Source organism: Mus caroli, chromosome 5 (assembly GCF_900094665.2).
Source record: "Mus caroli chromosome 5, CAROLI_EIJ_v1.1, whole genome shotgun sequence".
NCBI lineage: Eukaryota > Metazoa > Chordata > Mammalia > Rodentia > Muridae > Mus > Mus caroli.
This window is the reverse complement of record NC_034574.1, coordinates 26,204,687-26,231,311: the sequence shown is the minus strand read 5'-3', so window position 1 is coordinate 26,231,311 and position 26,625 is coordinate 26,204,687. Positions and strand designations below refer to the sequence as shown.

At 42.2% G+C, this 26,625-nt stretch overlaps 1 protein-coding gene across 3 annotated transcripts; it reads right to left on the bottom strand.

Annotated features, from left to right (window-relative positions):
* Positions 1–26,625, bottom strand: Slc4a1ap (solute carrier family 4 member 1 adaptor protein). Of its 3 annotated transcripts, none has more exons than XR_003836753.1 (14): positions 25,927–26,625; positions 25,510–25,708; positions 22,931–23,053; positions 21,673–21,733; positions 21,122–21,261; positions 19,481–19,641; positions 18,759–18,828; positions 17,431–17,617; positions 13,241–13,352; positions 9,784–10,024; positions 7,094–7,180; positions 5,234–5,330; positions 3,211–3,280; positions 1–306 (listed from the first exon to the last, which is right to left on the bottom strand). XR_003836753.1 is itself a non-coding variant. In XM_021162683.2 (14 exons), exons 1-14 carry the CDS (start codon positions 26,587–26,589, stop codon positions 257–259), a joined length of 2,235 nt encoding a protein of 744 aa, XP_021018342.1. In that variant the 5' UTR covers positions 26,590–26,625; the 3' UTR covers positions 1–256. The 3 variants fall into 3 exon arrangements, 2 of the variants coding, with proteins under 2 accessions (XP_021018342.1, XP_021018343.1); XM_021162683.2 differs by having other exon boundaries at positions 5,234–5,304; XM_021162684.2 differs by having other exon boundaries at positions 5,234–5,301.

Sequence of the window (26,625 nt, the reverse complement as noted above, 5' to 3'; positions counted from 1 at the left end):
TAATGGGTCATGCCTCTTACTTTACTGATTCTAGTGTACATGGCTCTTTTTTTACATATATACACACAAACACTTAAATATAAACACCAAAACTGAGGAGAATCCAATGGGCAGGGAGTTATAGGAAACCAGGGATACAGAAGAAAAAGCCAGTCACCAGATTTTACAAATGGTCATCTGATTCCTGGCCATGACTTGATGTTTCCTCCCAAACATCCTGTGGTCCACAAGGTCTTCCTCTGGGACTCTGAACCAATCAGTAGCCATACTTGTCATTAAGATGGGTTCTGCCATCTCCACTTTGACCTATATCAAAAGAAAAGACAAGAAAAGAAAAGTGTTTACTTTCCCAAAGTCAAGAAAAAACAATTCAGGTATCAGTAGGTCAAAAGCAAAGCAAGTAAGGCAGTCTCTGTTATAACAGAATATTTACCTACAATTTTTTTTTTTAAGTTTTTGGATTTTCAAGACAGAATTTTTCTGTGGCCTTGCCTGCCTCTGCTTCCCAAAGGGCAAGTGCCACAACACTTTGCTCTGAAAATTTACTTTTTGGGCATAATCTCACAATCTTGTTTCTTTTTACTTAACATTTCTTAGTAGATAGAAAGCAAGTATTTCTAGGACCTAAAGTTGTAATAGTTACTAGTGTCTTAGAAACACCATCCACCAAGAAAGCTGCACGTGATTCGCCTGTGGATGGAGAGGCAATCATCTCTTACACGCTGTGTGTGCACTAGCACAGAGCTGGCACCATATCCTTAGAGTGCCATTCTGGGCAGGCCTTTGACCCAGGATGCTAATGTCAGCACTCCCACAGATGTGTCTCTGTACCTGGTGTATTCTGTTTACTTGTTTGTCCAGTAATCTTTATGCTTTTCAATTTTAGCATTTATCAATTTTCTCCATAGTTGATTTATTTCATAGACATATTTTCATGGGAGTAATGTGCTTTGAGTATCCCCCATACTCTACTACCACCCTTCCTCGCTCCCCTGCCCAGAAGCCCCTTTGCTCCTCTGAACAGCCTCATGTCATGTATACACATACAATTTTATACCTAGAGAAAACATGTAATATTTATCTTTCTGAAACTGACTTAATTCATCTAGTATGATTACTATTATAGAATTGTTTGTAATGAGTAGCAAAAGACTAGAAACATAGCAAATATCCAATGAGGTAACTATTTGAATAAAAGTCTGCCATAAAAAAGAACTGTAGTAGCATTTAGTCAGACATGGTGCCACACACCTGTCTGACCAGGCTGGCTTTGGATTCATAATCCTCCTGCCTCAATCTCCAAATGATCACCACAGAACACACAGTTCCCCATCTCTATCACACTTGCGTATCATATATACAACAATAATTAATAAAAATTAAAAACATCCAAGAAAACAGAACAAGGAACCAGTGAGGTGGCTTAGTAGGTAAATTCACTTGCTGTCAAGTCCAATAAATCTCCAAACCTATACAGTGAAAATACAGAATCAATCTTTACACATTGCCCTGAGTTCCAAATGCATTCCATGGCGTACATCTGCGAGTATGTATACACACACACACACACACACACATACACACAAAACAACTATGTCAAGTAAATGAGCAAAAATAATAGTTGTTCTAAGAACAAATAATGAGTAGAAAAGAAACCTCCATTTGTATAGAAAAGGTACTAAAACATCTTCTATACGGGCATTTTGTATAATACATTAAGAGTTAATAAGAAACTGATAATATTCCATTATCTCTAGATAAAAAAATGATTTGATGAATCAGAATCCATTTTTTTAGTTAATATGCAAAAATAAACAGAGAAACATAAAGAGTACGGGCTTTCCTCCCCCAGCTTTAGTGATGAATAAAATGTGCCAGTCCTCTCCATCTCCAATCCCTATCCGAGTGTTCTTATTCTCAACCACCAGAACATTTAAAGGTAAATCTCAGATGTCATTACATCTGTGAACATGTCTAGAATATAAGGACATTTTCCAAAAACCATCATTCAACATCATTCAGACCTCTAAAGAGTTAACAATAATTTCTATCGTCAATATTCAGTTGGTGTCTATGATGGTTTGTATATACTTGGACCAGGGAGTGGCACTATTAGAAAGTGTGGCCCTGTTGGAGTAGGTGTGCCACAGTGAGTGTGGGCTTTAAGACCCTCATCCTAGCTGCCTGGAATCCAGTATTCTGCTAGCAGCCTTCAGATGAAGATGTAGAACTCTCAGTTGCTCCTGCACCATGCCTGCCTAGACACTGCCATGCTCCCGCCTTGATGGTTATAGACTGACCTCTGAACCTGTAAGCCAGCTCCAATTAAATGTTGTCCTTATAAGAGTTGCCTTGGTCACAGCATCTTTACAGCAGTAAAACCCTAACTAAAATGTGTGTTCAAATGTGTGTGACTGTCTCATTACTTTATAAAAATTATTTTTTCATATTTATTTATGGATTTTTGAAGCAGGGCCTAAGTGTAGCCCAGGCTAGCCTCAAACTTGCTATGTAGTAAAAAATGACCTTGAACTTCTGATCATCCTATTTCTACTGCTGAATGCTGGGATCACAGGCCTACACCACCATACCTGGCGTATGCAGTACTAGGGATTGAACCCAAGGCTCTGTGAATGCAAGGCAAGCACTCTACCAACTATACACTAGGCCATTATAATCTTTTAAAAGTTGTGTAAGTGAGGATCTACACAGGATGCACCAATTCTACTCACTTGATATGTCTCTTTACATCCTTTAATTCCATCAATGGGAGACTTACTATATACACTTTGTAAACTTTCTTAAATATATAACCTATTTAATATAAATAGAAAGAGATGGCTCAGGGGTTAAGAGCACTTGCTGAGCCAGGCGGTGGTGGCAACCGCCTTTAATCCCAGCACTTGGGAGGCAGAGGCAGGTGGATTTCTGAGTTCGAGGCCATCGTGGTATACAAAGTGAGTTCCAGGACAGCCAGGGCTACACAGAGAAACCCTGTCTCGGAAAAGAAAAAAAAAAGAGCACTTCCTGCTTTTGCAGATCTTTTGAGTTCAGTACCCAGCACCCACATGGCAGCTTGCAATCACCCATAAGTCCAGATCCAGGAAATCTAACACCCTCTCCTGTCTTCCATGGGCAACAGGAATACATGTTGTATGTGCACGCACACACACACACACCTCTTAAAGGAAGGAAAAATAAACACTATACCTTCAGGTGGGACCCATATACAGTAGTCTGGGTCATCCTCAGGATATTTGGAAGAAAGGATGGGTGGAAACTGCAAAGAAGAAATATACTGTTTTACTCACAAGAGTTTGTTCAGTCAGAGTGTCACTAAGTAGCTCAAGGTACCTTGGGGACTTGTGATCATCCTACCTAGGATTGCAAGTTTGTCCCATCATGTTTGATTCTAAAGACTTTCAGCTGTAAGAATTACTGTTTTTCTGCCTCTCAGTAAGCAAAACTAAGAAAACAGTTTCTATGAATGACTCTGATTCCTACAAAGCCAGAGGTCAGTGTCGAGTGTCTTCCTCAATTGCTCTCCACGTTTTATTTTGAGACAAAGTCTCTATGAAGCCCCAATTGGCTGGGAATACATTACATACACCAGGCTGGCCTCCAAGTCACAGAGATCCATTTGCCTCTGCCTCCCAGGTTCTAGGATTAGAGGCATGTGTACTGCACATGTCCCACTAGTTATTCATTTATTTATTTACTTGCTTGCTTAATTTTTGTTTTTTCCAGAGTTCCTCTCTGTAGTCCTGGCTATCCTGGAACTTGCTCTGTAGATAAGGCTGTCCTGAAACTCACAGAGATCCACCTGCCTCTGCCTGCTGAGTGCTGGGATTAAAGGTGTACATCACCACACCTGGCTCTTTTTTTTTTTTTAGCTTTTAAAATTATATTTATTTGTGCTTTTGAGTGTGCACACCCTGGGGCATTATGTGGAGGTCAGAGATCAACTAGCCAGAATCAGTTCTCTCCTTTCACCAAATGAGTCCAGGATCAAACTCAAGTTGTGAGTCTTGTCAGCTAGTAAGAGTCTGCACTAAGCTACCTACCATCCTTTTTTGACAGATGATTCTGCACTGAACGTGGAGATCACTTATTTGGCTAGGCTGTTTGGCCTGTCTGCCTCCTCAGTACTGGAACTGAAGACATGTGCTGAGAATCCAAACCCACCTGGGTCCTCACACCTGCCCCACAAGCACCTCACTAACTAAGCTGTCCCTGAGGCCAGTTACATAAGACCCTATAAAGTAGTGTTAACATCTGGGTATGAGGCACTTCTGCACTACAAGGAAAGTCCCTGCCTCAAAAACAACAAAACAATAACAAAAAAGCACACACACACATACACACACACACCCCTGAAAAAGAGAAATTAAAGGAGTGGTAAGAGAAAGCTGGTGTCTGTCTTTGCTGTCCTTTGTGAGGCTGTTGGCCTTTGGCTGGACTAAGTCCTGACAGGCAAGGATGGCTCACTCTGTCTCCACAGTCACTCAATGTGCTCACTTTCCTCTTGCCAGCATGGAAAGAGGACACATGTTGAGCAGGGAATGCCTTCCATGCACCCTCAATAGAATCTTGGTTGTGAGTCCGTAAATCAGTTTCTCCACTTAGTTACACTTGCCACAGCTAGCTGCTAAGGGAACTAAGCACATCTGTGTCTCTAGTGCATTAGGACTCTGAGCCTTGCACACGGTTGCATACATTTTGCCCCAGGTGCTTTCTCCAGTTGCTGACTGTCCCTGCTATCCCTCTGCTGTAAGGAACCACAGCTGCCAGCACAACTGCACACCGAGCTCTGCGACTCCTCTTGTGAGTCAGTCACCCCACGATGAACCCAGGAGGGGACAGAACAACCTACTTGTCCCCTTCTGAGGAGCTGGAGAAGCAGGAAGCTCTTGATATTTTAATACGATTTTCACAATAGGGTAAACATGATAACAGTGAAGAACATCAATAATACTTTTGTGTCACAAAAGGAAGGAGATAAGAACATGCTCCTCAGATTTCTTTGCACCCCATACAAGATATGAAAAAACAATTAATAATTAATAAGAGGCAGCCTGTCGGGTACATGAGCGGGGTGGATGAAGAATTAAAAAACGAAATAAAGAAGAGCCCAGATTTCTGCAAGGAGCTGACGCTGCTGAACACTCTAAGGTGGTCACAAGAGTCAAGGAGCCACCACAGGGAGTTTGTTTGTGAAAACTGAAGTACTTACTTTGCCAGGCCCAGGAGATTTCTTTTTCTTCAGCTCATCTCTGTCTTTTTTATATTCATTCTCTGGTGCTGCTTTAAGGGTGGTAAAGTATACACAGCTGTTATCAGGAGTAAACATATTATAGAATGAAACCCTGAGATGGTGCCGTAATTGAAGCCATAGACACCTCAGTAACTGGCTTGTCTATAACCTTAAGGCGTATATAAAGGTTTGGAGAGCTGGCTCAGTGGTTAGGCACATTTGCAGCCAACCCCCACTGGCAGAGCTCACAACTCCCTGTAACTCCAGCTCCAGAGGATCCAACACCTCTGGATACCACAGGCACTAGTATTCATGTGCACATACCAACATGCATATATGCACACACACATAACCAAAAATAAACTAAATATTTGTAAAAAAAAATGTATATTAAGAAGAAATAGTTGGGGCTGGAGAGATGACTCAGTGATTAAGATCACTAGCTACTCTTCCAGAGATTATAAGTTCAATTCCCAGCAACCACATGGTGGCTCACAACCATCTGTAATGGGATCTGATGTCTTCTTCTGGTGTGTCTGAAGACAGTGACAGTGTACTCATAAAAATGAAATAAATAAATCTTTTTTAAAAAGATGAAGAGGAAGGAGGATGAGGAAAAGAGGAAGGAGAAGAAGAAAAAGAGGAGGAGGAAGATGAGGAGGAGGAAGAAGGAAGAAGGAGGAAATGGAGAAGAAGAAGAAGAAGAAGAAGAAGAAGAAGAAGAAGAAGAAGAAGAAGAAGAAGAAGAAGAAGAAGAAGAAGAAGAAACAGTTCAGAGTGCATGCTGCTTTTCCAGAGGACCAGAGTTGGGTTCCCAGCACATGTCAAGCAACCAACAACCACCTGTAATCTAGCTCCAGGGGATCTGATGCCACCTCTGGACTCTACAGGCACCTGCATACATGTAGCATATAATCGCAGACACACATACACATACATTTGAAAAATATATAGGGGCTGGGGAAATGTCTCAGCAGTTAAAAGCACACATTAATCTTACATAGACTTGAGTTTAATTCTTAGCACACACATCAAACGGCTCACAAGCATTTGTAACTGAAGTACTTCTGGCCTTGAGAACAGCAGCACTCATATACATCTATCCCCAGACAGACAGACAGACAGACACACACACACACATCCACATAATTTTAAAAATAAAACAGATATTTATTTCATTCACACACATACTCATAGCAGAAGATGGCCTAGTCGGCCATCATTGGGAAGAGAGGCCCGGTGGTCTAGCAAACTTAATATGCCCCAGTACAGGGGAACGCCAGGGCCAAGAAGTGGGAGTGAGTGGCGGAGGGAGGGTATAGGGGACTTTTGGGATAGCATCTGAAATGTAAATGAAGAAAATATCTAATAAAAAAAGTGGGGAAAAAAAAGGAAATTACCTTTCACTGTCAGTCTTTAAATACCAAAGCTAGGCCAGAAGCTAGAAGACGATGGGGCTGCTTTACCCGTTCTTCAGTTTAACTGTAACAGGCAAAGCCTGAGAAAAGCAGCTTTCTAAGCATCAACCAACCTATGAAGCGATTTCTTACTACAGGTTTCCACCATTTCCATGGTAGGACGCAGTGGGCGAGAGATGGAATGCTGGAGAGGCTCCTTCCATCTGGTCAGAGAGGTGTGCGGCACTGAATGCTCTGAGACAGATGGGGAAGCCCAGGATATAGACCAGGAGTGGAGTAATAGGCAGGTAAGATGGTACTGAACAGAAACCTCTACGCTATTTTCTGTTCTGCCTCCCATGGCAGCGGCTGCCACCTCCCCCTTATAAAGCCAGGCAGCACCTATGTGTGAAGAAGCACGAGAACCAGCTACCCTGCTTACCTGAAGGGTCCTCACATGATGCTACTATTTTGCCCATCTCTTGATAATCTTTACGCTGTTCCACTTGGCTGAGTTGAGATATACTTTCTATAAAAAGCAGTGCCAGGGCATATTGTTATTAATTCATTCATGGTACAAGAAGAGCAGTTACACACTTCTATGTCATTCAGTTAGACTACAGCAGATTCAATTCACCTTAAAGTCCTCAGTAAAGGGCCCTCCGCAAGTCTAGCAGAACCATTGCAGTTCCACTTTTAAAAACTTTCAAGTAGGGCTGGAGAGTTGAAGAGCGGTTAAGAGCACTGACTGCTCTTCCAGAGGTCTTGAGTTCAATTCCCAGCAACCACATGGTAGCTCACAACCATATGTAATGGAATCCTATGCCCTCTTCTGGTGTGTCTGAAGATAGCTACACTGTACTCATAAACATTAAATAAATAAATAATCTTTAAGAAAAAAGTTTAAAAAAAGCTTTCAAGTAAAACTTAATGGTTATTCTTACAACAAAAGTCTTTAAAAACGTATGCATCTACCACCTAACTTACAAATGTAACTACAAGGGATATATATTTAAAAGATACCAGAATTAAGTATCAAGATTTAGTATTTAATTTTCACAATAACAAAAGTTAACAGGGCCAATGAGATGGCTTAGCAAGTAACGACACTTGCTGCCAAAGCTGACAGACTACCTGAGTGGATTTCCAGAAGCCACGACCCCTGAGAGCCATCCTCTCACCTCCCAGTGCAAACGGAACACACGTGCCTCACCACCACACGCAATAAAGGAAATTTAATAGTTTTCAATTAAATTTAAAAATTAATGTTTAAAAAGTTAAAAGAAAAAAAATCATGACGTGTGTGTGTGTGTGTTGAACCACTATGACCCTTAGTAAAGGAAAATCATATTATAGAAATAATATTTTTATTATCCCTTATCTGATTCACAAAGCCAGTAAGAAGGTTCAGCAGTAAAGGCACTTGCCAGCAAGCCTGAGGATGGCCTGAGACCACAATGGTGGAAGCAGAGATCCAGCTGTCTCTGTCCCCAACCTCCACGTGTGTGCCACAGTAGTCACATAATCATAAATGCATAGGTAATAAATGTATTTTTAAAAATTAAAAAGTAATACTTCAAGGACATAGGAAAAGCAGGCTCTAGATTCTGAATAAGATTCAGAATTCATTTACATAAAATATAATTCTATGTTAAAAAATAAGAAGGCAGGGGGCTGGTGAGATGGCTCAGTGGGTAAGAGCACCCGACTGCTCTTCCAGAGGTCCAGAGTTCAAATCCCAGCAACCACATGGTGGCTCACAACCATCCGTAACAAGATCTGGCGCCCTCTTCTGGAGTGTCTGAAGACAGCTACAGTGTACTTACATATATTAATAAAATAAAAAAAATAAAAAAAATAAAAAAATAAGAAGACAGAGGACCAAAAGCCTACAATAATCCTTCATCAACTATGGATTTACTAATTATTTAACCTTTAAGATTTTGTTGTTGTTGTTTTGGGTTTTTTGGTTTTGTTTGTTTTTTGTTTTAATTTTATGTGCATTGGTGTTTTGCCTGCATGATCTAAAGGTCTCAGATCCCCTGGACTAGAGTTACAGACAGTTGTGAGCTGCCATGTGGGTGCTGGGAATTGAACCTGGGTCCTCTGGAAGAGCAGTCAGTGCTATTGACCCGTAAGCCATCTCTTCAGTCTCCAAGCTTTAAGGTTTTAAACCAAGTTTTAAAACCTGTGTTTTTAAATAAAAGTATTTCATTTGTGCTGACATCAATTCTCAGAAGACCATACACTACCTGACAAAAATTCCAGCCCTGGACACTAGATAGAAACTCCAGCACTCGGAAGGCAGAGGCAGGCGGATTTCTGAGTTCGAGGCCAGCCTGGTCTACAAAGTGAGTTCCAGGATAGCCAGGGCTATACAGAGAAACCCTGTCTCAAAAAAACAAAAAAAACCAAAAAACCAAAACAAACAAACAAACAAACAAACAAAAAAAAAAAACAAGAGAACGGTCAGGGTAGTCCAAGTGACTCCACAAACAATAAAGCTGTTGCCATTTGCCCGTCACTGACTCCCAAAGGTTGAAGGTAAGTCCCTATTGCTAAAGACACTGCATCCTTAGGACAGGAGACTGGATGGATGAAGCTAGATCTTCTGGAAGCCTTGTTCCTGTAGCCTCCCTTCCACAGCACCAGAGAGTACTACACAAACTGACAAGGGAGGGAAGCAGTTGACAGTCCTAATTAGCCACAACAAGCATTAACAAAACACAGACCAACATAAGATACACCGAATGGTATTACAGTAGCTTCTCTGTTGGCAATAACCAACTGTTGCCTAATTGGATGTAAGGCTTGCTAAAGAGAAAAGCCTGCTATTTTCACATGTGCATACACTCTGATCCTCTGTAACAACAAACACAACTGGGTTTGCATTTTTTTTGTTTGTTTGTTTTTGTTTTTTGAGACAGGGTTTCTCTGTATAGCCCTGGCTGTCTTGGAACTCACTCTGTAGACCAGGCTGGCCTCGAACTTAGAAATCCGCCTGCCTCTGCCTCCCAAGTGCTGGGATTAAAGGTGTGCGCCACCACTGCCCAGTGTGGTTTTGCATTTTTTACTCTACCAAAATGAACACAACTGCCCGACTAACCAGCACAGGGGAAATAAAGACACTACCATGGCTTTTTGTCTCCTTGGAGCACGAGGGCTCTGAAGGAGCACTCGGGTGCTCCACTGCTGCTTCCAGCTCCAGCTCAGGCTCCTGAAGAAGCCTGACACCTCCATCCTCCACTCGTTCTTCATGCTCCTCCTTCACTTTCTCCTCCTCTTCTTCCTCTTCCTCCTCCTCCTCTACTTCAGGTTCATCCTTCATTTGCATTAAAGCTGGAGGGAGTTCTGGACGCTTGGGTGGCAACTTCTACAAGGGAAATAAAACCACAAACAGGAAGTTCTGCATGAAGGTAAAAGGACAAACCTCCAGGATAAAGAGCCCCACAGAAATCTGCTAGAGTGTGACCTCCAAAGGAAATTTTGTTCATCTATACATCTTATCAAATGTTTTCAGCAATTTCTGGGGCCACAGATTACCAGAGAACATATATAAGAACCTAAACTGGATCTGCAACAGCAAAAACCAAAACAACAAAGATGATTAACACAACACCCCGTATACAGAGCAGTGGTGGTGTGCTTGCCTGGCAGATGCAAAGTCACGCTCCACCTTCAGTGCTGCACACAGGATTCTAGGATTGTTAAATATAAGATACCTGAAGCACCCTGTAGGGAAACAGAATTCTACTGCAGGTGAATGACAGCAGCAGGATCCAATCCTGTCATATCATGTCAAAGAACTTTAATGTATTACAAAGTGTTCAGGGAAGTAAATCAAATATATGTTTTCAAGAAAAAAAATCATTTTTACTGCCCTCCCCTGACCCTCTAGATATTCTGAGACAAGGTCTTACTACATAGTGCTGGCTGGCCTGAAATTCACTATGTAGACCAGGATGACTTCGAGTTTGGAGTGATCCTCCTACCTCTGCCTCCCAAGTAGAGATTATAGTCCTGGGCCACTAGCTAGTCCCTTAATATTTTTTTAAATATAAAATTAAGTTAAGTAATGTTTTAAAAAGCCTTTTAAAAATATTTATTTTTTTATTATGTATATAGCATTTTGCCTGCATGGATGCTTTCAGTCCAAAAGAAGACAGGGTTTCTCTGTGTAGCCTTTGCTGTCCTGGAACTCACTCTGTAGACTAGGCTGGCCTCAAACTCAGAAATCGACCTGCTTTTGCCTCCTGAGTACTGGGATTAAGGACATCTACCACCACTGCCCAGCATTAAAAAGCCTTTTAAGAAACCATTTTTCGGGCTGGAGAGATGGCTCAGTGGTTAAAAGCACTGACTACTCTTCCAGAGGTCCTGAGTTCAATTCCCAGCAACCACATGTTGGCTCACAACCACCTGTAATGGGATGATCTGATGCCCTCCTCTGATGTGTCTGAAGACAGCTACAGTGTACTCATCATATATATAAAGCAAATAAATAAAATCTCTAAAAACAACAACAACAAACACTTTTCTTCTATTTAAACCTGGATACTTTCCTTTCCATAACCTTACGCCAGTCACATGTGTGACTGGGACTTCAGGCCTCTGGTATCAGACAACAGTCCATCACAATTCAAGGTCTTTCCATCTCAGTTGTTCTGTTGTTTAGCTCTATAGCTCAGGCTGGCCCAGAACTTGAGTTCCTGTCTCTCTCCCCAGTATGTTAATGATAGATATGCAACACTATAGCTGCTTTTTATAAACTGATTTACATACACCCCTATAAATCCATGTGTGAGGTCCCAACTCCTAAGATCTCTTGGAATGTCATCTCATTTGAGATAAGTGATTAAGTTACAATGAGCCATCCTTAGTCAAATGGCTGAGAAGCCCTGGGCCCTAAGATGGTAAACCTGACACTATGAAAGGGAGAGGAAACTGTATTAAAGGGCAGCCATCTGTAAGGCACACGATACCAACTATGCCAGCATCTTGATCTTGAACCTCAACTATCTAGAACTGTTAGAAAATAAACCTGCAAGGCATTGCAAGCTGAATTGTTTAGATTTATGTCATTACGTTGCTAATTTTAATCAACTTGAAATAAGCTAGAGTCACTGGAGAGGAGGGAGCCTCAAGGGAGAACACGTGTCAGTAAGATTGGGCTACAGCCTCAGCTAGGGAAATGGGAGAAAGGTACAAAATTCTATGCCTAGCTGAGGAGCTATTGGCAAATGATGGGCGCTAGAAGTGGGAGAGAGTTTTCTCTAAAAGTACACCCTCTAGTCAGCCAACTATGCCCCAGCAGAAGGACACACATCCAAGAATATATGGACAGCATAAATTAGGTTCAGTGGGTTAAAAAGAAGATGGGTGATGGTGGCACACACCTTTAATCCCAGCACTGGGAGGCAGAGGTAGGCAGATTTTTATGAGTTTGAGGCCAGCCTGGTCCACAGCCAGGGCTACACAGAGGAACCCTATCTTAAAAACAAAACAAACAGGGGCTGGAGAGATGATGACTCAGTGGTTAAGACCACCGACTGTTCTTCCAGAGGTTCTAAGTTCAATTCCCAGCAACCACATGGTAGCTCACAACCATCTGTAATAGGATCTGATGCCCTCTTCTGGTGTGTCCAAAGACAGCTATGTATGCACATAAAACAAACAAACAAACAAACAAACCTTTAAAAACAAAACAAACAAAACAAAAACAAGGAGGAGGAAGAGGAAAAGAAGAGGAAGAAGAGGAAGAGGAGGAAGAGGAAGAGGAGGGGGAGGAAGAAGAGGAAGAAGAGGAAGAAGAGGAGGAGGCGGAGACAAAAGGAGAAAAGGGAGGTTACAGAGTTAGGTGGCTAGGACAGGGGCGCAGACAGACCTGGGAGAAGTTGGAGAGGGGAGTGAATATCATCAAAGCACAATGTACAGAATTCTCAGGGAACTACTATTTTTAAATAAGGAGAAAAAAACAATATTCCAGCAGTAAGCAAAATAAATCATGGGGAAAAATATCACCATAGGCACTTCATTCCTGAATATGACACACATTAGAAACGTTAAACTAGCTCCAGGACTGCCAGGGCTACATAGTGAGACTGCTGAAAGAAAAGGGGTGGGGGGAGGAAGAAAGAAAAAAAGAAAAGAAACTAAACTAAAAAACTAATAAAAAAAAAAAATATCCGAGTTCTTTCCAAGTTGCCTGTGTCTGTGTGTACACGAGGCCAGGGGAGGTGTCAGCTGTCCTCCTCCATCACTCTCCACCTCACTGCTTACTGACCCTGCAGCCCAGCTAGGCTGTCAGTCAGCAAGTCCCAGCAACCCTGCCTTTGCAGCCCTCAGTGCTGGGGTCACACTGCACAGGACCATGCTTCACTTTACATCGGGTACTGGGCCCTGAACTCTGGACCTCATACTCAGGAGCGACTGAGCCATCTTTGCAGTCCAGTTCACTAATCTCAGCAAGAGAAGCTCATGCTAATCCAACAGCACTTTCCCACAAGACCAGGGAATAAGACGGAAAGCCGAGTTCAGGGATAGATAGCTCAAGGCCGAGGAGTTCACCACACTCTAACTCACAACTTACCCCTACTGTTCCGGTTTTTAATTTGAATTTGCTTCCTCCTTTCATGGCACCAAAGAGAGGCAATGCAAGTTTCTTAGTTTTGTTTTCTGCATTTGTAGTCTGAAGTTCAGTCCTAGGAAGAGGAACAATTATAAATATCTATTTTAATTAAGTTTTAGGTTTTGCCTTACATGCCATGAAACTGGGTTGGCGAGATGGCTCAGCGGGTAAAAGCACTTGGCAGTCAGGTCTGAGCACCTGTTCAAACCCTGTGAGCCCACAGAAAGGTGGAAGGAGAGAAGTGACTCTGCAAAGTTGACCTTTGACCCCACACACTGTACTACGCCTCAACCTGCAACATACACACAATACAGAACAGTGTTAAAAATACCAAGAAACTGACAAGGACACTTCGGAGAAAACAGACATGACCACAAGATGAGTATCCAGACATAAACCAGAGGACAGCAAGCTACTGAGGAGGCGACACAGCCCACTGAGCCTGTAATTCCCAACATGGCACAGGACTTTGCATCTGTCAGATGGTGACTACAGTGACAACAGTCACTGGAGAAGGAAAAGAAAAGTATAGCCCATCTTTGTGTTTGTTTGTTTTTTGAGACAGAATTTTTCTGTGTAGCTCCAGCTGTCCTGGAATTCTTGCTGTAGACCAGGCTAGCCTCAAACTCAATATTCACCTGTCTCTGCACTCCAGTGCTGAGATTAAAGTGTGTACCATCACCACCCAGCACATAACCAACCCATCTAGATGCTTACATAATAACAGTTAAAGGTTTCATAGAGGGATGAGGGGCATATCAAACAGTCACTGACAACCTAAAGTAGCTCTGTACAATGGAACTTTATGCCATGATGGAAAACTTGCAATGTTTATATTGCATTGCCCATTTGATTAAATATCAGCCACATTTGGGCACTACGCACTTGAAATGTGGCTAGTATTTTGAAGAACTGAATTTGTAAAACTTATGTGAAGAAACTTTAATAGTGCATACTGTTTAATATCATAGGGTGTCATACTGCATAGTACAGCTTACCATGCGCCCAAGCGCTGGGATCAGTCATGAGCCACCGCGCATTCTGCCACGTCATCAGACATGCTCTCGCTCTGTAGTCCAGGCTAGCTTGGAACTTACTATTCTAGTGCAGGTGGCCTCAAACTTGAGAACCACCTGGACAGTTTCCCTCATGTGAGGATTACAGGTGTGCACCACCATGTCCAGACTGCAATGCAGCTGTTAATGTGGTTTTCAAGTTGCTTATTAAAAAATTGAAACTCTCAAAGCTAAAACTGTTATCACATAACCATAATTTGACACCTAAAACACTATGGCTACTTGGTGCAAGAGTCTCTTGTTGGTGCAAGTTTACTCACACATTGACTAAGAAAGTATAAAGAATTTATACACTCTCAAGTTTCTCTCTAACGGTTGTCCTCCAGTCACCCAGTTCCTTTCCCCAGAGACAATTCACTCAGTCAGCTTTTATAAATATTTCCAGAGACAGAAAAGTAGATGCCATTTGGAACCCTCACTTATTCTCTTTAACAGAATGACCAGCTACTGAAGATGTTGTGCACCAAGGTCCATGTCTACGCCTTTCTCAGAACTGCTTATGTTCCCAAAGCCTATGGTCAATGTTGGTGTGGGGGAGGGTAAAGTCCAAGCCCCTGGCCTCTAGGATATCTGTGGTGCCACTATAATTCTTGAAAGCACAACTTTGCCCAGCTTGTTCCCTGTTCTTTATTTCAATACAGATTTCTCTAGAGTGAGTCACTTGTAGACAAATCCCCACCTCAAAGTATATTTGTAAGGAACTTGACTAAACAGACATTAGGTGTCAATTTATGTATATACATACACACACACACACACACACACACACACATATATATATACACACACACACACATACATACATACATATATGCATATACATACAGAAGTTATGACCTCCTTACCTACACATTCTTCCTCTATGCAAATATTACACTGTTCTATAGTTAATATATCTTTTGCAATTTATTATATTTTGATAACAATCCCACAACTTGCAAAAATACTTGCTTCCTTATCTTAATAGCTACATGGTATTCTATTATATAATATTTTATTTTGCTCTTGATAAGCATTTACGCGGTGGATCATATTTTGTTACTGTAAACAATATTATATATTAATAATTTTCTAAGTATGTAAAGACAAGAGTCTAGAAAACTAGGTCAGATATGGTTGCACATACCTTAATCTCAGCACTCGGGCCACAGAGGCAGACAGATCTGAGTCTGAAGCTAGCCTGGTCTACATAGTGAGTTCCAGTCCAGCCAAGGCTACTTAGTGACACCTTGTCTCAAAAACAAAACCTAAATAAATAACCTTACATTTCTTTTCCTTCTTCCTTTTCTTGCAGTATTGGGAACTGAACAGAGCCTACAAGCACTCTATGATTCAACTATATATCCCAAGCTCCAATTGTTCATTTTTTTCCTTCCTTTTCTTTTTTGTTTTGGTTGTGTGTGGTGTTGTTTTTTGCTTTTTTTTGAGACAGAGTATCACTATGTATCCTTGGCTAGCCTGAAACTCAGAGATCCACCTGTCTCTGCCTTAAGCCCGCACACACATGCATGTACATACGCACCCACACACATTGCCAAGTGTAGCCCAAACTCGTTTTCAACTTGCTATGTAGCAGAGGATGGCTTATCCTGCCTCTACCTCTCAAATACTGGGGTTACAGGCATGCACTACCATGCCCAGGTCTTTGTGTGCATATTTCATTTTTTGTGGCTGATTACCTATTATCTTGCATAAGTTTTTATAGATTGGAGGTATGACTCCTTTGTGCACGCTCCTTTTAAAAGAAGTTTGCTCTGCAGAAAGATACAGCAGAGGACTGCCTGGTCTGGCCTCGATGAGAGAAGAAGCACCTAACCCTTGAGAAACTTGAGGCCCCAGGGAACGGGGAGGAGGAATGGGATGAGGAACTGTGGGAGGGCAGAACAGGAAGGGAATAATGACTAGACTGTAAAAAAGATCAAAGATAACAAAAAATTAATAAAAATATATTACATATAGATATATTTATGAAACTGTCAAAAAATAAAAATTATTTTTAAATGCTTTTAAAAAAACCCTTTATATCATTCCAATTAAGAATCCATATAATATCCATGGAAAATTCTCTAGTAATCTATAGTTCATAAATAGTCCTTTTATCCTTTTTTTTTTTAATGTATGAATACACTGTCTCTGTCTTCAAACACCCAGAAGAAGGCATCAGATCCCATTACAGATAGTTGTGAGCTACCATGTGGGTGCTGGGATTTGAACTCTTGACTCTGGATGAGCAGCCAGTGCTCTTACCAACTAAGCCATCTCTCTAGCATTGTCCTTTTGTTCTTAAAGGTTGTCTACACCAGGAGCATGGCTCAGAGGTACAGCATGTACTTACTATGTGTGAAGACTGTGTTTGACCCTTAGTGCTAAAAACAAAAAAAAAAAAAATCCAGGCAGTGGTGGCGTACGCCTTTAATCCCAGCACTTGGGAGGCAGAGGGAGGCGGATTTCTGAGTTCGAGGCCAGCCTGGTCTACAGAGTGAGTTCCAGGACAGCCAGGGCTANGCCAGCCTGGTCTACAGAGTGAGTTCCAGGACAGCCAGGGCTATACAGAGAAACCCTGTCTCGAAAAACCAAAAAAAAAAAAAAAAAAAAAAAAATCAATAATTTAATAATTCTGTACTTATTAAATACAAAGATAAACAAGACTGGATGTGGTGGCACATCTATATGTGGGAAGGAGAAGCAGGATGCAATTGTTTTTAAATTGTACACATAGCCCTCTGGGTAAACATTTAGTTGAGGGGAGGAGAGGGGCTGAATATGATCAAAATACATTATATGAAATACTCAAAGAATAAAAATTTAAAATTTGACTAAACTTTTCTTTAAAAGTTCAACATTAGGCTGGAAAGATGGCTCAGTGGGTAAAGACCAACCCCAAGTCTGAGTCTAGTCTCAGAGCCCAGATGATGGAAAGAAAAAGCCACCAGCAAAAGCTGACCCCTGACCTCTACACATGCAAACCACAGCTACACAACAAGTCAAAGTAGAAAGAAGAGCACAAGTTCAAGGCCAGGCTAGCTACAGGAGATACTGTCTCGAAGTTTTTCAACTAGAACTACTTATACTTACTTTTTTAGTTCTGGGATCTCTGCTGGCTTTACAAGTTTTATTAACCCTTTAAGTCTCTGTTGTTCTTTTCTTAGTTCAAAAGTCCTCAGGTGAAGTTTCTTCCGGGATACCCCATCTAATGTGCTGCCTGATTTCATTTCGGACATGAATGCATCTAAAGAGTCCTGAGATGATGACTCTGATAGAACTGTCCAAAAGGAAGAAGACACGTTACAAAGGCAGCCCAAAGACTTTTAACTTCAGTCCAACAAGCCACAAAGGGCTCACAAATGCAAAGCTGAGCAGCCATCCCCCGCCACTGATACCAGGAAAAAACCAAAAAGCTATAGCTGTGTGAGACCTTAGGAGGTGATTTAGGCTTCATTCCCGTCAACTATTTCTTTTTTAAAGGTGCCCCAAAGGGCAGAGATTTACTGAGGTTGTTTGAACAGTATCACTTGATACTCCAGGCAGACCTGAACACACTATGAAGCCAAGGGTGACTTTGAACTCTTTTTTTTTTTTTTCCTTCCTTCTTGCACCAGGCTCACTTGCTCTGGCCCAAAGATTTATTTATTTATTATATGTGAGTACAGTATAGCTGCTTTTAGACACACCAGAAGAGAGCATCAGATCTCATTACAGATGGTTGCTAGGAACTGAACTCAGGACCTCTGGAAGAGCAGTCAGTGCTCTTAACCACTGAGCCATCTCTCCAGCCCTCCCATCAACTATAAAATAAAAGAAATTAAACCAAACATTTAAAAAGACTATTTTTCTAGCTCTACAATGTTACACTGTAGGAGAAGTGGCTCAGCACTTGTTGCTCTTGCAGAGGATCTCAGTTCAGTTTCCAGCATTCATATGGAATGCTCACAATATTCTGTAACTCCAGTTCCAGGGGACCCAGAGCCCTCTTCTGGCCTCCATGAGTACCACACATGCATTGGTACACAGACATATATGAAGGCAAAACACTCATAAAAACACGTGTAAAATTAAAAAGCTATATTGCTCCTTAAAAGTACCTCCAAAGCCTGAATGTTCCAGTATATCCCAATGCCTAACACGATGCAGCACATACTTATTTATTTATTTATTTATTTATTTAATGTATGTGAGCACACTGTTGCTGACACACCAGAAAAGGGCATCAGAGATCCCATTACAGTTGGTTGTGAGCCACCATGTGTTTGCTAGGAATTGAACTCACGGCCTCTAGAAGATCAGTCAGTGCTCTTAACCCCTGAGCCATCTCTCCAGTCCCCCCTCCTTTTTTCTTTTTTTTTTTTTGATGCAGTACATACTTATATGACAGGTACTCAGTAACTATTGGCTGACAGTCTCACCTTTGCTTGAAGCCTTGAGCCTTTCAGAAATTTCGGCGAGTTCCCTTTCTGCATCATTTAACTTTGCAACCTATAACGCCCAAACCGACAGGATCAGCAGGTGTTTTCCTCCCCATCACCTTCCCACTGTCAAGACTATTAGAGGTTTTAAGATGACTGATTCAGAAGTCCATCTAAGTTGGCTCCTGATGGAGTTGATATTTCATTTGTTTACTTTATTCTAGTGGAACTAATTTTAGAATTAAAAAACTCAAATAGAATGAGTGACTGAAAAGTTACTGGTAGACGTTGAATGTTTTAAGCTAGGAATATTGCTAAATATTATATTAAATGCATGTCACTTTAGGGCAAGTTCCTGAATGGTTGTGCCACTCCAGACTAAGGTAATACCATTCTTCCGACTTCTCTTAAATGTCAGGGCCTAACATCGGTTTCATTGTGAACACCCAAACTTGGAACTTTTTCTTTTTTGGGGGGGTGGGATGGGGGGAGAATCTGGGGAGTAACGCCATATCCAAAGACTGCTCATTACCAGATCAATGCAAACCTGGGGAAAGCCAATGGCAGCGAGGAAACGCTTTTCTCCACTAACTGGAATAAAACTAGTTATTTCCTTACATTGAATTTAGACCACCAAAGTTGTAACTCAGTATTAGATTTCTATGTTGTTGTTTTTAAAAGCTATAATGACATCAAAGTAGCTACTTCTATGAACAACTTGCCAGTGACTCAAAAGTTTCTGGCTTCTCATCAAGCTTCCCAGCCTTCTTCATGCGGCTCAAGCGCTTCTTCTCTACCAGGCCAGTCCGATCGAGGAATGTATCATCGTCACTGTCATAAAAATCCTCATCTTCCCAGTTCTTGGCTTTCCTTTTCCGAGATACTAAAAATAAAACAGTTCATAACAAAAAGTTTGTTTGTTTGTTTAATTTAGAGATTGAGAAAGAAAAAGGGAGGGAAAACTGGAGGCTGGTATGTAGCTCAGTTAGCAGTGTGTGCGTAGGCCACTGGCTTGGTCCTCAGCAGCACCTAACTAGGTGCAAGGGAACAAATCTATCATCCAGCACTGGGAGGTAAAGGTAGAGGAAGGTTGGAAGTTCTTGGCTATATAACAAGATTGAGGCCAGCCTGGGATACAGACTCTGCCTAAAAAAAGGAGGAGGAGGAGGAGGAGGAGGAGGAGGAAGAGGAAGAGGAGGAGAGGAGAGGGAAATAAGTTACATGTACAAGGTGCCTGTCATGCCGTTTATATTCTGTGCTGAGAAGACAGACGGCTTAATACACAAAGTACTTGTCTCACAAGTGTGAGGACCAGGTTCAGAGCCTCAGTACCCAATGCAAACTGGGCAGGGAGCCTACCTGTAATCCCCGACACAGAAAACATTGATCCCAGAGCAAGCTGGTCAGCTAAACAAACCTAGGTCTTGGGGTTCATTATTGATTCTACCTCAAAATAAAGGGTAAGGAGTGACTGGAGAAGGTACCTAACACCAGCCTCTGGTCTCCACACGCTTTATAAAGAAGCGAAATTAGAGACTGAGACAGAACATCAGACATATGGGATGGTAGGAAGGAGAATAGAATTAATGCTCACAGGCTACAATTGCACCAGGGATGACGAAAAGTTCTGAGCCGGGTAGTGATGATTACATAAATATACCTAATATTACTAAATTGCAGCATGGTTTACGCACCATATATTTAACAACAATAAACAGTAAAAACAAAGCTGGGCATGTTGTTTGTATGCCTTTAATCTTAGCACTTCACAGGCAAAGGCCAGCCTGGGTTACAGAGCAAGTTTCAGGACAGGCAGGGCTGCACAGAGAAACCCTGTCTCAGAAAAACAAAAACAACCAAACAAAAAGAAATCAGTCAATAAAAAGGTAAGATGATAATAATAAGACGACCACTAAACATAGAAATAAACCAAGAAATGTGAACCTGAATCCATGAGCCAGGATGACTTTGAGTCACAAGTATCCTCCGTGCCTGCTTTGTCAATTACAGATGCGCACCACCACGTCTGGCCCAGGAGCCAGGGGGTTTGGGTTTTTGTTTCTGTTTCTGAGACAGGGTTTCTGAGCAGATCTCTGGAACTCAGAGAGATCTGCTTGACTCTGCCTCCTGAGTGCACCACCAACCCCAGTTTTAGGGTTTAGTTTTAAATGTACACTCACCTACATACAGAAGATGTCTAAGACAATATAACTAACTGTCTTAGGATATTGAGAGGGAATGCTTGTCTCTGCTTCAGAAAGCTCTGTACAGTTTACACACTATCCACGTAGAGAGATTACGCAGCTTCTGCAGTACATTTCCCTTCTTTGTTTTGTAAAAGAAAAGAGGTTTTTAATACTGACCTGCTTCCTGCCGCAGCAAGCCCAGTGTGTCGAGGACCCGGCAGGCTTCCAGCGAGCACTGAATCATTGCTTCCTTTTTCTTTCCTGAGTGAATGGCCTCAGCCACCAGCTGTTTCCCAGTTGAATCATCTACAGGTAACCTGCAATGGTTTACAGGGGGTTGGAGCTCAGCAGTAAGCTCTGACTCTCATGAAAACAGCTATCAAGAGTGTCCATGATGACTGCATTTCATGCTGTCAGGTAACTTCACTCTTTCTTGCCTCAGTTGGACTTCAAGTCATTTGTACCCGCTTTCATTCATTTCACCCCAGCTCCCAGTGCTATTAAGCTGCCAAGGCCCAAACTTGGAACTAGCCTAAAGTGCAGAGTGAAGTTACTCTTAGGCTATTCTCTGCAACCATACGTTAACTTGAAACTGGCTGCTTTCAAACATACACATTAGCAAGGAGAGAGCACACAAACCCAGTACTCAGTAGTCAAAAGAGGGAAGACTGCCACAAAACAAGACCCTGTCTCAAAACACAGCTAGAACACAAACAAGAAGAACATACCTCACCCTGCAGAGCCAAGTGCTGTGTCCTTGCTCATCAAATTCATATTCTAACTCTTCTCCTGCAGGAAAAGAACAGTCTCAGTCAGGTCTAAAATTACTACTTGATCCAGTAAGGACTGTATCAGGTCCAAGATCTCAAGGTCTAACATCACAGCGAGCATTGCCAGGGATCACCTCCTGGAAATCAATCTTGGCTGTGTATACTTATATATACAGCTTATAATACTAGGCATTCAGAAATTGAGGCAAGAAGATCAGACCTACAAGGCCTACCTGGTCTCCAGGAGATGGGGGTCACAGGTTGTTGCTTAGTGACAGAATGCTTGCCTAGCATGAGCAAGGTCCAGGATTTGATCTCAGCACAATCAGAACAAAACATCCAAACCAATCATCTCTCCATACATACTTTTATTTATCAATTGTGAGTGTGTATGTGTATGTGTGTGTGATTGTATGTGTCTGTTCATATGTGTGAAGACTGGGTATCTTCAAAGAATATCTACTGAAACAATTCTCCCTGAGAACACGTCTTATCACATGAAGGTAAAATCTACACTAAGAACTGTAAAAGACAGGGCTGTGGGGAGGGCTCAATGGGAGCCTTGCCTAGAGAGCATAAGCATCCAAGTCCAATGTCCTGGAAATCATGGAAGACAGCTGGGCACGGTGGCCTATGCCTGCAATCCCAGCCTAGGGAGGCAGAGACAAGAGGATTCTGGGGGCTCAGAGGCTAGCCAGTCCAGCAATTAGGGAGCTGCAGGACTCAAAGAAAGTATATGGTGTTCCTGACAATTACACCTAAGGTATTCTAGAACACATACATTAAAAAGTACTGATTATGAAAGACCATGTGAACTAGGAATAATAAATTCTAAGGCTTTGTTTTATTTCCCTACCACTAAATCCAAGATCTTTTGAGAAGAATGTGTTAAGTTAGGAGAAAAGTATTTAAGACAGAAAGACAGACAAACAAGAATTTTATTATTTTCAACATAAACCTGTGACTGGAGATAGAGCTCTCTCTCTCAGTGATAGAGAAAGCACTTTCCTAGCACACCCAGTGTCTGAGCCTCAGCAACCAACAAAAAATAAAAACAGAGCCAAAGAAAGCTATTGAAACTGATCACAGAACAAGAAATAATGAGGAAGACAACAGACAAATCATTTGCAAGTATTAGGCAAAAGTCAAAGCTTTAGGAAGTAGCACTGCTGTGAGCAGTTTACTGTCACAGCCAGAACCACAGTTACACACACACCTTCTCGGTCAAAGAAGCCTTGAAGAGCCTTCTTTGGATCCTTTATATAAAACGCTTCCCGGTCCTGCTGAAACTCTAAGGCAATGGGGTTCTCTTCAGCTTCATCCTCCACAGCATCTTCTCCTGCAGGAGTCAAGGAGACATAAAGAACAAATATAAGACGAGGGTATGTGAATGACATTTATGAGCCTTCTAGGCCGAATCAGGATATAATTAGATGAGTTGGCAGGGGGCACACACCTGTAGTCATTACTCAGGAGGCTGAGGCAGGAGGATTGCCTGACTGTATGGAGACAATGTTTGAAGAAACACACACACTTATTTATCTGTATCTGAAAGTGATTAACAGAAAGATATCTGAGGGCAGAAGTTGGAACAATCACAAAGTCACCATTATGAATATCTATGTTTTCTAAGCTGTGTAACAGACAAGACTTGTTTCCATGGCTTTTTCTTCTTTTCATCACTTTAGAGACATTTACCCACCACACTTTGAAAAAAACTACTGAGCTGGGCGTTGGTAGTACACGCCTTTAATCGCAGCACTTGGGAGGCAGAGGCAGGTGGATTTCTGAGTTAGAGGCCAGCCTGGTCTACAGAGTGAGTTCCAGGACAGTCAGAGCTACACAGAGAAACCCCGCCTCGGAAAAAAAAAAAGAAAGAAAGAAAAGAAAAGAAAAAAAAACAAAACAAAACACTGAGCTCTCTAGCCTAGCCTAGTCTCTTTCTCTCCTACTCAGGCTTCATTGATTCCAATATTGATTATTAGTAATTCTCCAGTCTGACAAAGAGACAGGTTAACACAACACTCCCTTAAAGCCAACCGCCTCCGCCCTGCACGCCAGTGCCAGTGTGCAGCTTCCTCACGACTACTTCCCTTTCTTTCAGGCTCTAGCTGGAAACTCTTTTCTTCTCTTTTCTTTTTCTTTTTCTTTTTCCAAGAAAGGATTTCTTTGTAGCTTTGGCTGTCCTGGAACTCACAGAGATCTGCCTGCCTCTGCCTCCCCAGCACTGGGACTAAAGTGGCACACTGCCACCACAACCCTGGCTTCAGCTTGAAACTCTTATTTAAAATCTATAAAGTGGGACAGCAGGTAAAGGGTCCTGCTGCCAAGCTTGACAACCTGCTTTTGACCCCTGGACCCACAAAGTCAAAGGAGAGAAATGACTCCTGAAAGTTGTCCTCTGACCTCCACAGGCCATGCCTCCTAACACAAACACCCAAGAGTTAAATAATTCATAGTTTCCAAGAGATCTAAATTAGTACTGTGCAATAGAAATGTAAGTGTTATGAGTATAATTCTGAGTTCCCTATTAGCTACTTTAAAATGTCATCTTACCATAATAATTACAAGACTATGGTAATATTTTCTTTTCTCTTTTTCATTTTGACACTGAAATCCTATGTGTAGTTTGCACTTAGAAGACAAGCCTTTGGATGAGCCACGTTGGGCATGCAGATAACAGCTACCGTACTGAATAGCACAGGTCTAATTACGTTCCCAGTGACACATTCCTTTTCTGACACTAGCTCGAGCACGCTAGTGGTTTCTGGCTTATTCTTTACACTTAGCACAAGTATTTCTGCATTTGTTCTGTCCTGACATCTACAGCCATACACATACAAGTGCCATAGTGCACACGGAGGAGCCCATTCTCTTCCTCCATCATGTGCTTCTCAGGGCTCACACTCAGCTCATCACAACTTGCAGCACACACCTTTACTGGCTAAGCAATCTCACTGGGCCACAACTTCTTTCTTTCATTCATTCTCTCATTTGCTTTTTGAGTCAGGATCTCTCTATAATGTAACTCTGGCTATCCTGAAATTCAATAAATAGATCATGCTGGCCTGAAACTAACAGAATTCCACCTGCCTCTGCCTCCCAAGTGCTAAGATTTTATTAGCCCCAACTATCTTTTTCTTTTAAAGTTTTATGTATATGGGTACTCTATCTGTATGTACACTTACATGCCAGAAGAGGGCATCAGATGGCATTATAGATTATGAGCCACCACGTGGTTACTGAGGACTGAGCTTTCTCTGAAAGAGCAGATAGTGCTCTTACTATTGAGCCATCTCACAGCCCCCTCCAACTATCTTTTTATAAGCCTGAATATCTATCATCAAAAATGTGGAGCTATGCAATATGCAATAACCTCTTGAATGTTTTGTACTTTGTAAAAATAGCCTGAGAGGTGAAAAAATATCAAATACTGATTTCTCAGCCAAAGAAATGAAGTAAATTTGTCCATGCCCTCCAGGTGATAATTAGCACTCAGAACACTCTCTCTCTCTCTCTCTCTCTCTCTCTCTCTCTCTCTCTCTCTCTCTCTCTCTGTGTGTGTGTGTGTGTGTGTATATGTTTAAATGATAAAAGCAATAAGCAAACTACACGGTGAGAAAGTGTATGTATAATGCCCATAATTCAACATTTTTATATCACTAAAGTTAATGACCCTGGGCTTGCAAATTACGCTTACCCTACTTCAGCTGTAGGTCTTTTGAGCTGTATGATCAAAAGCACTTGAGGGTGCCACCAGGAATGAGCTCAGAACTTTCAGTAGTAGTTTCTTACCCATTCCCCACGTGCAGCCCATCTCATCATCTTGACCACTTCTACTGCTCTTCCCTTCAGTGGTATTTGCTTCTTCTTCTTCTTCATCTGAGTCTTCACCTAACATCTTCTTCTCCAATAACATCTGCTGCTGTTTACGCAATTCCTTCAACTGTGTTACTGTTAATTCAGATTCTGCCTCTCGGTCTTCCTCTGGTCCCTAATGAATCATGGGTAAAATACATACATTATATGGATTCAGAAGTGAGAAAATTACTTTCTGAGACACAGCAACGTACACAGACCTGTGGATCCAGAATGAGGCCTGTGCTTTTGTCATTGGTTACCAGAATCCTTTTTCTCAACTAAACCTTAAAAAAACTCAGAATCCCAGCACAGTGAAGTCCCAAGATTTTTATTTTAGATTTTTCTACCTACCTGAAGGATAAAGAGCCGAGTGCTGCCTCCAAAGCGCATAACGTGCCCGACGTGGACTCTACAGTAAGTGCGGAGTGGGATGCGAGTTTTGTTGAGGAACGTGCCGTGGGTACTTCCCAGATCGTAGAGATAAAAGCCCTGCTCATGACTGTCAGAGTCTCCGCTGGGATCCGCCCCCCGGTGTTGTAGTACAGCATGGTACCGAGACACGGAAGGATGCTCCAGACATATGTCACAGCTAGCAAGTCTCCCGAAAAAGCAGCAGCTCGTGTCTTTCAAGGTGCGGGTGCCAAGGATGGTGCCACCCTTCAGGGTTTCGAGACTGTAGGGGGCCGTGGCTGGGCTGCCCCACGATGGCTCTCGGTACGGCGGAGCCCGGGTCGGACCGCCAGAAGCAGGAGCTACCCGCGGGGAGCGGAGCTGCTCCACCGGTGGACCCCCGGTCTCCTCGCTGTCCGGCTGCGGTGGCGGGACCTCGGGCTCCTCACATCCAGAGTCCAGCTGAGCCGCGAGACATTCCTTCTTCACATCTTCAGGAACGGAGGGACTGGAGACCGAAGCCTTACCCCGCACTGCGGAAGGCAATGGTAAAACCGGCTTCTTAAACTCGTTACTGACATCCTGGGGAGCTGGCGTGTCTAGCTGAGAGGTAGGATCAGCCATCCTTAGCCGGGTGCAATCTCAAAATGTGTCCCTCGG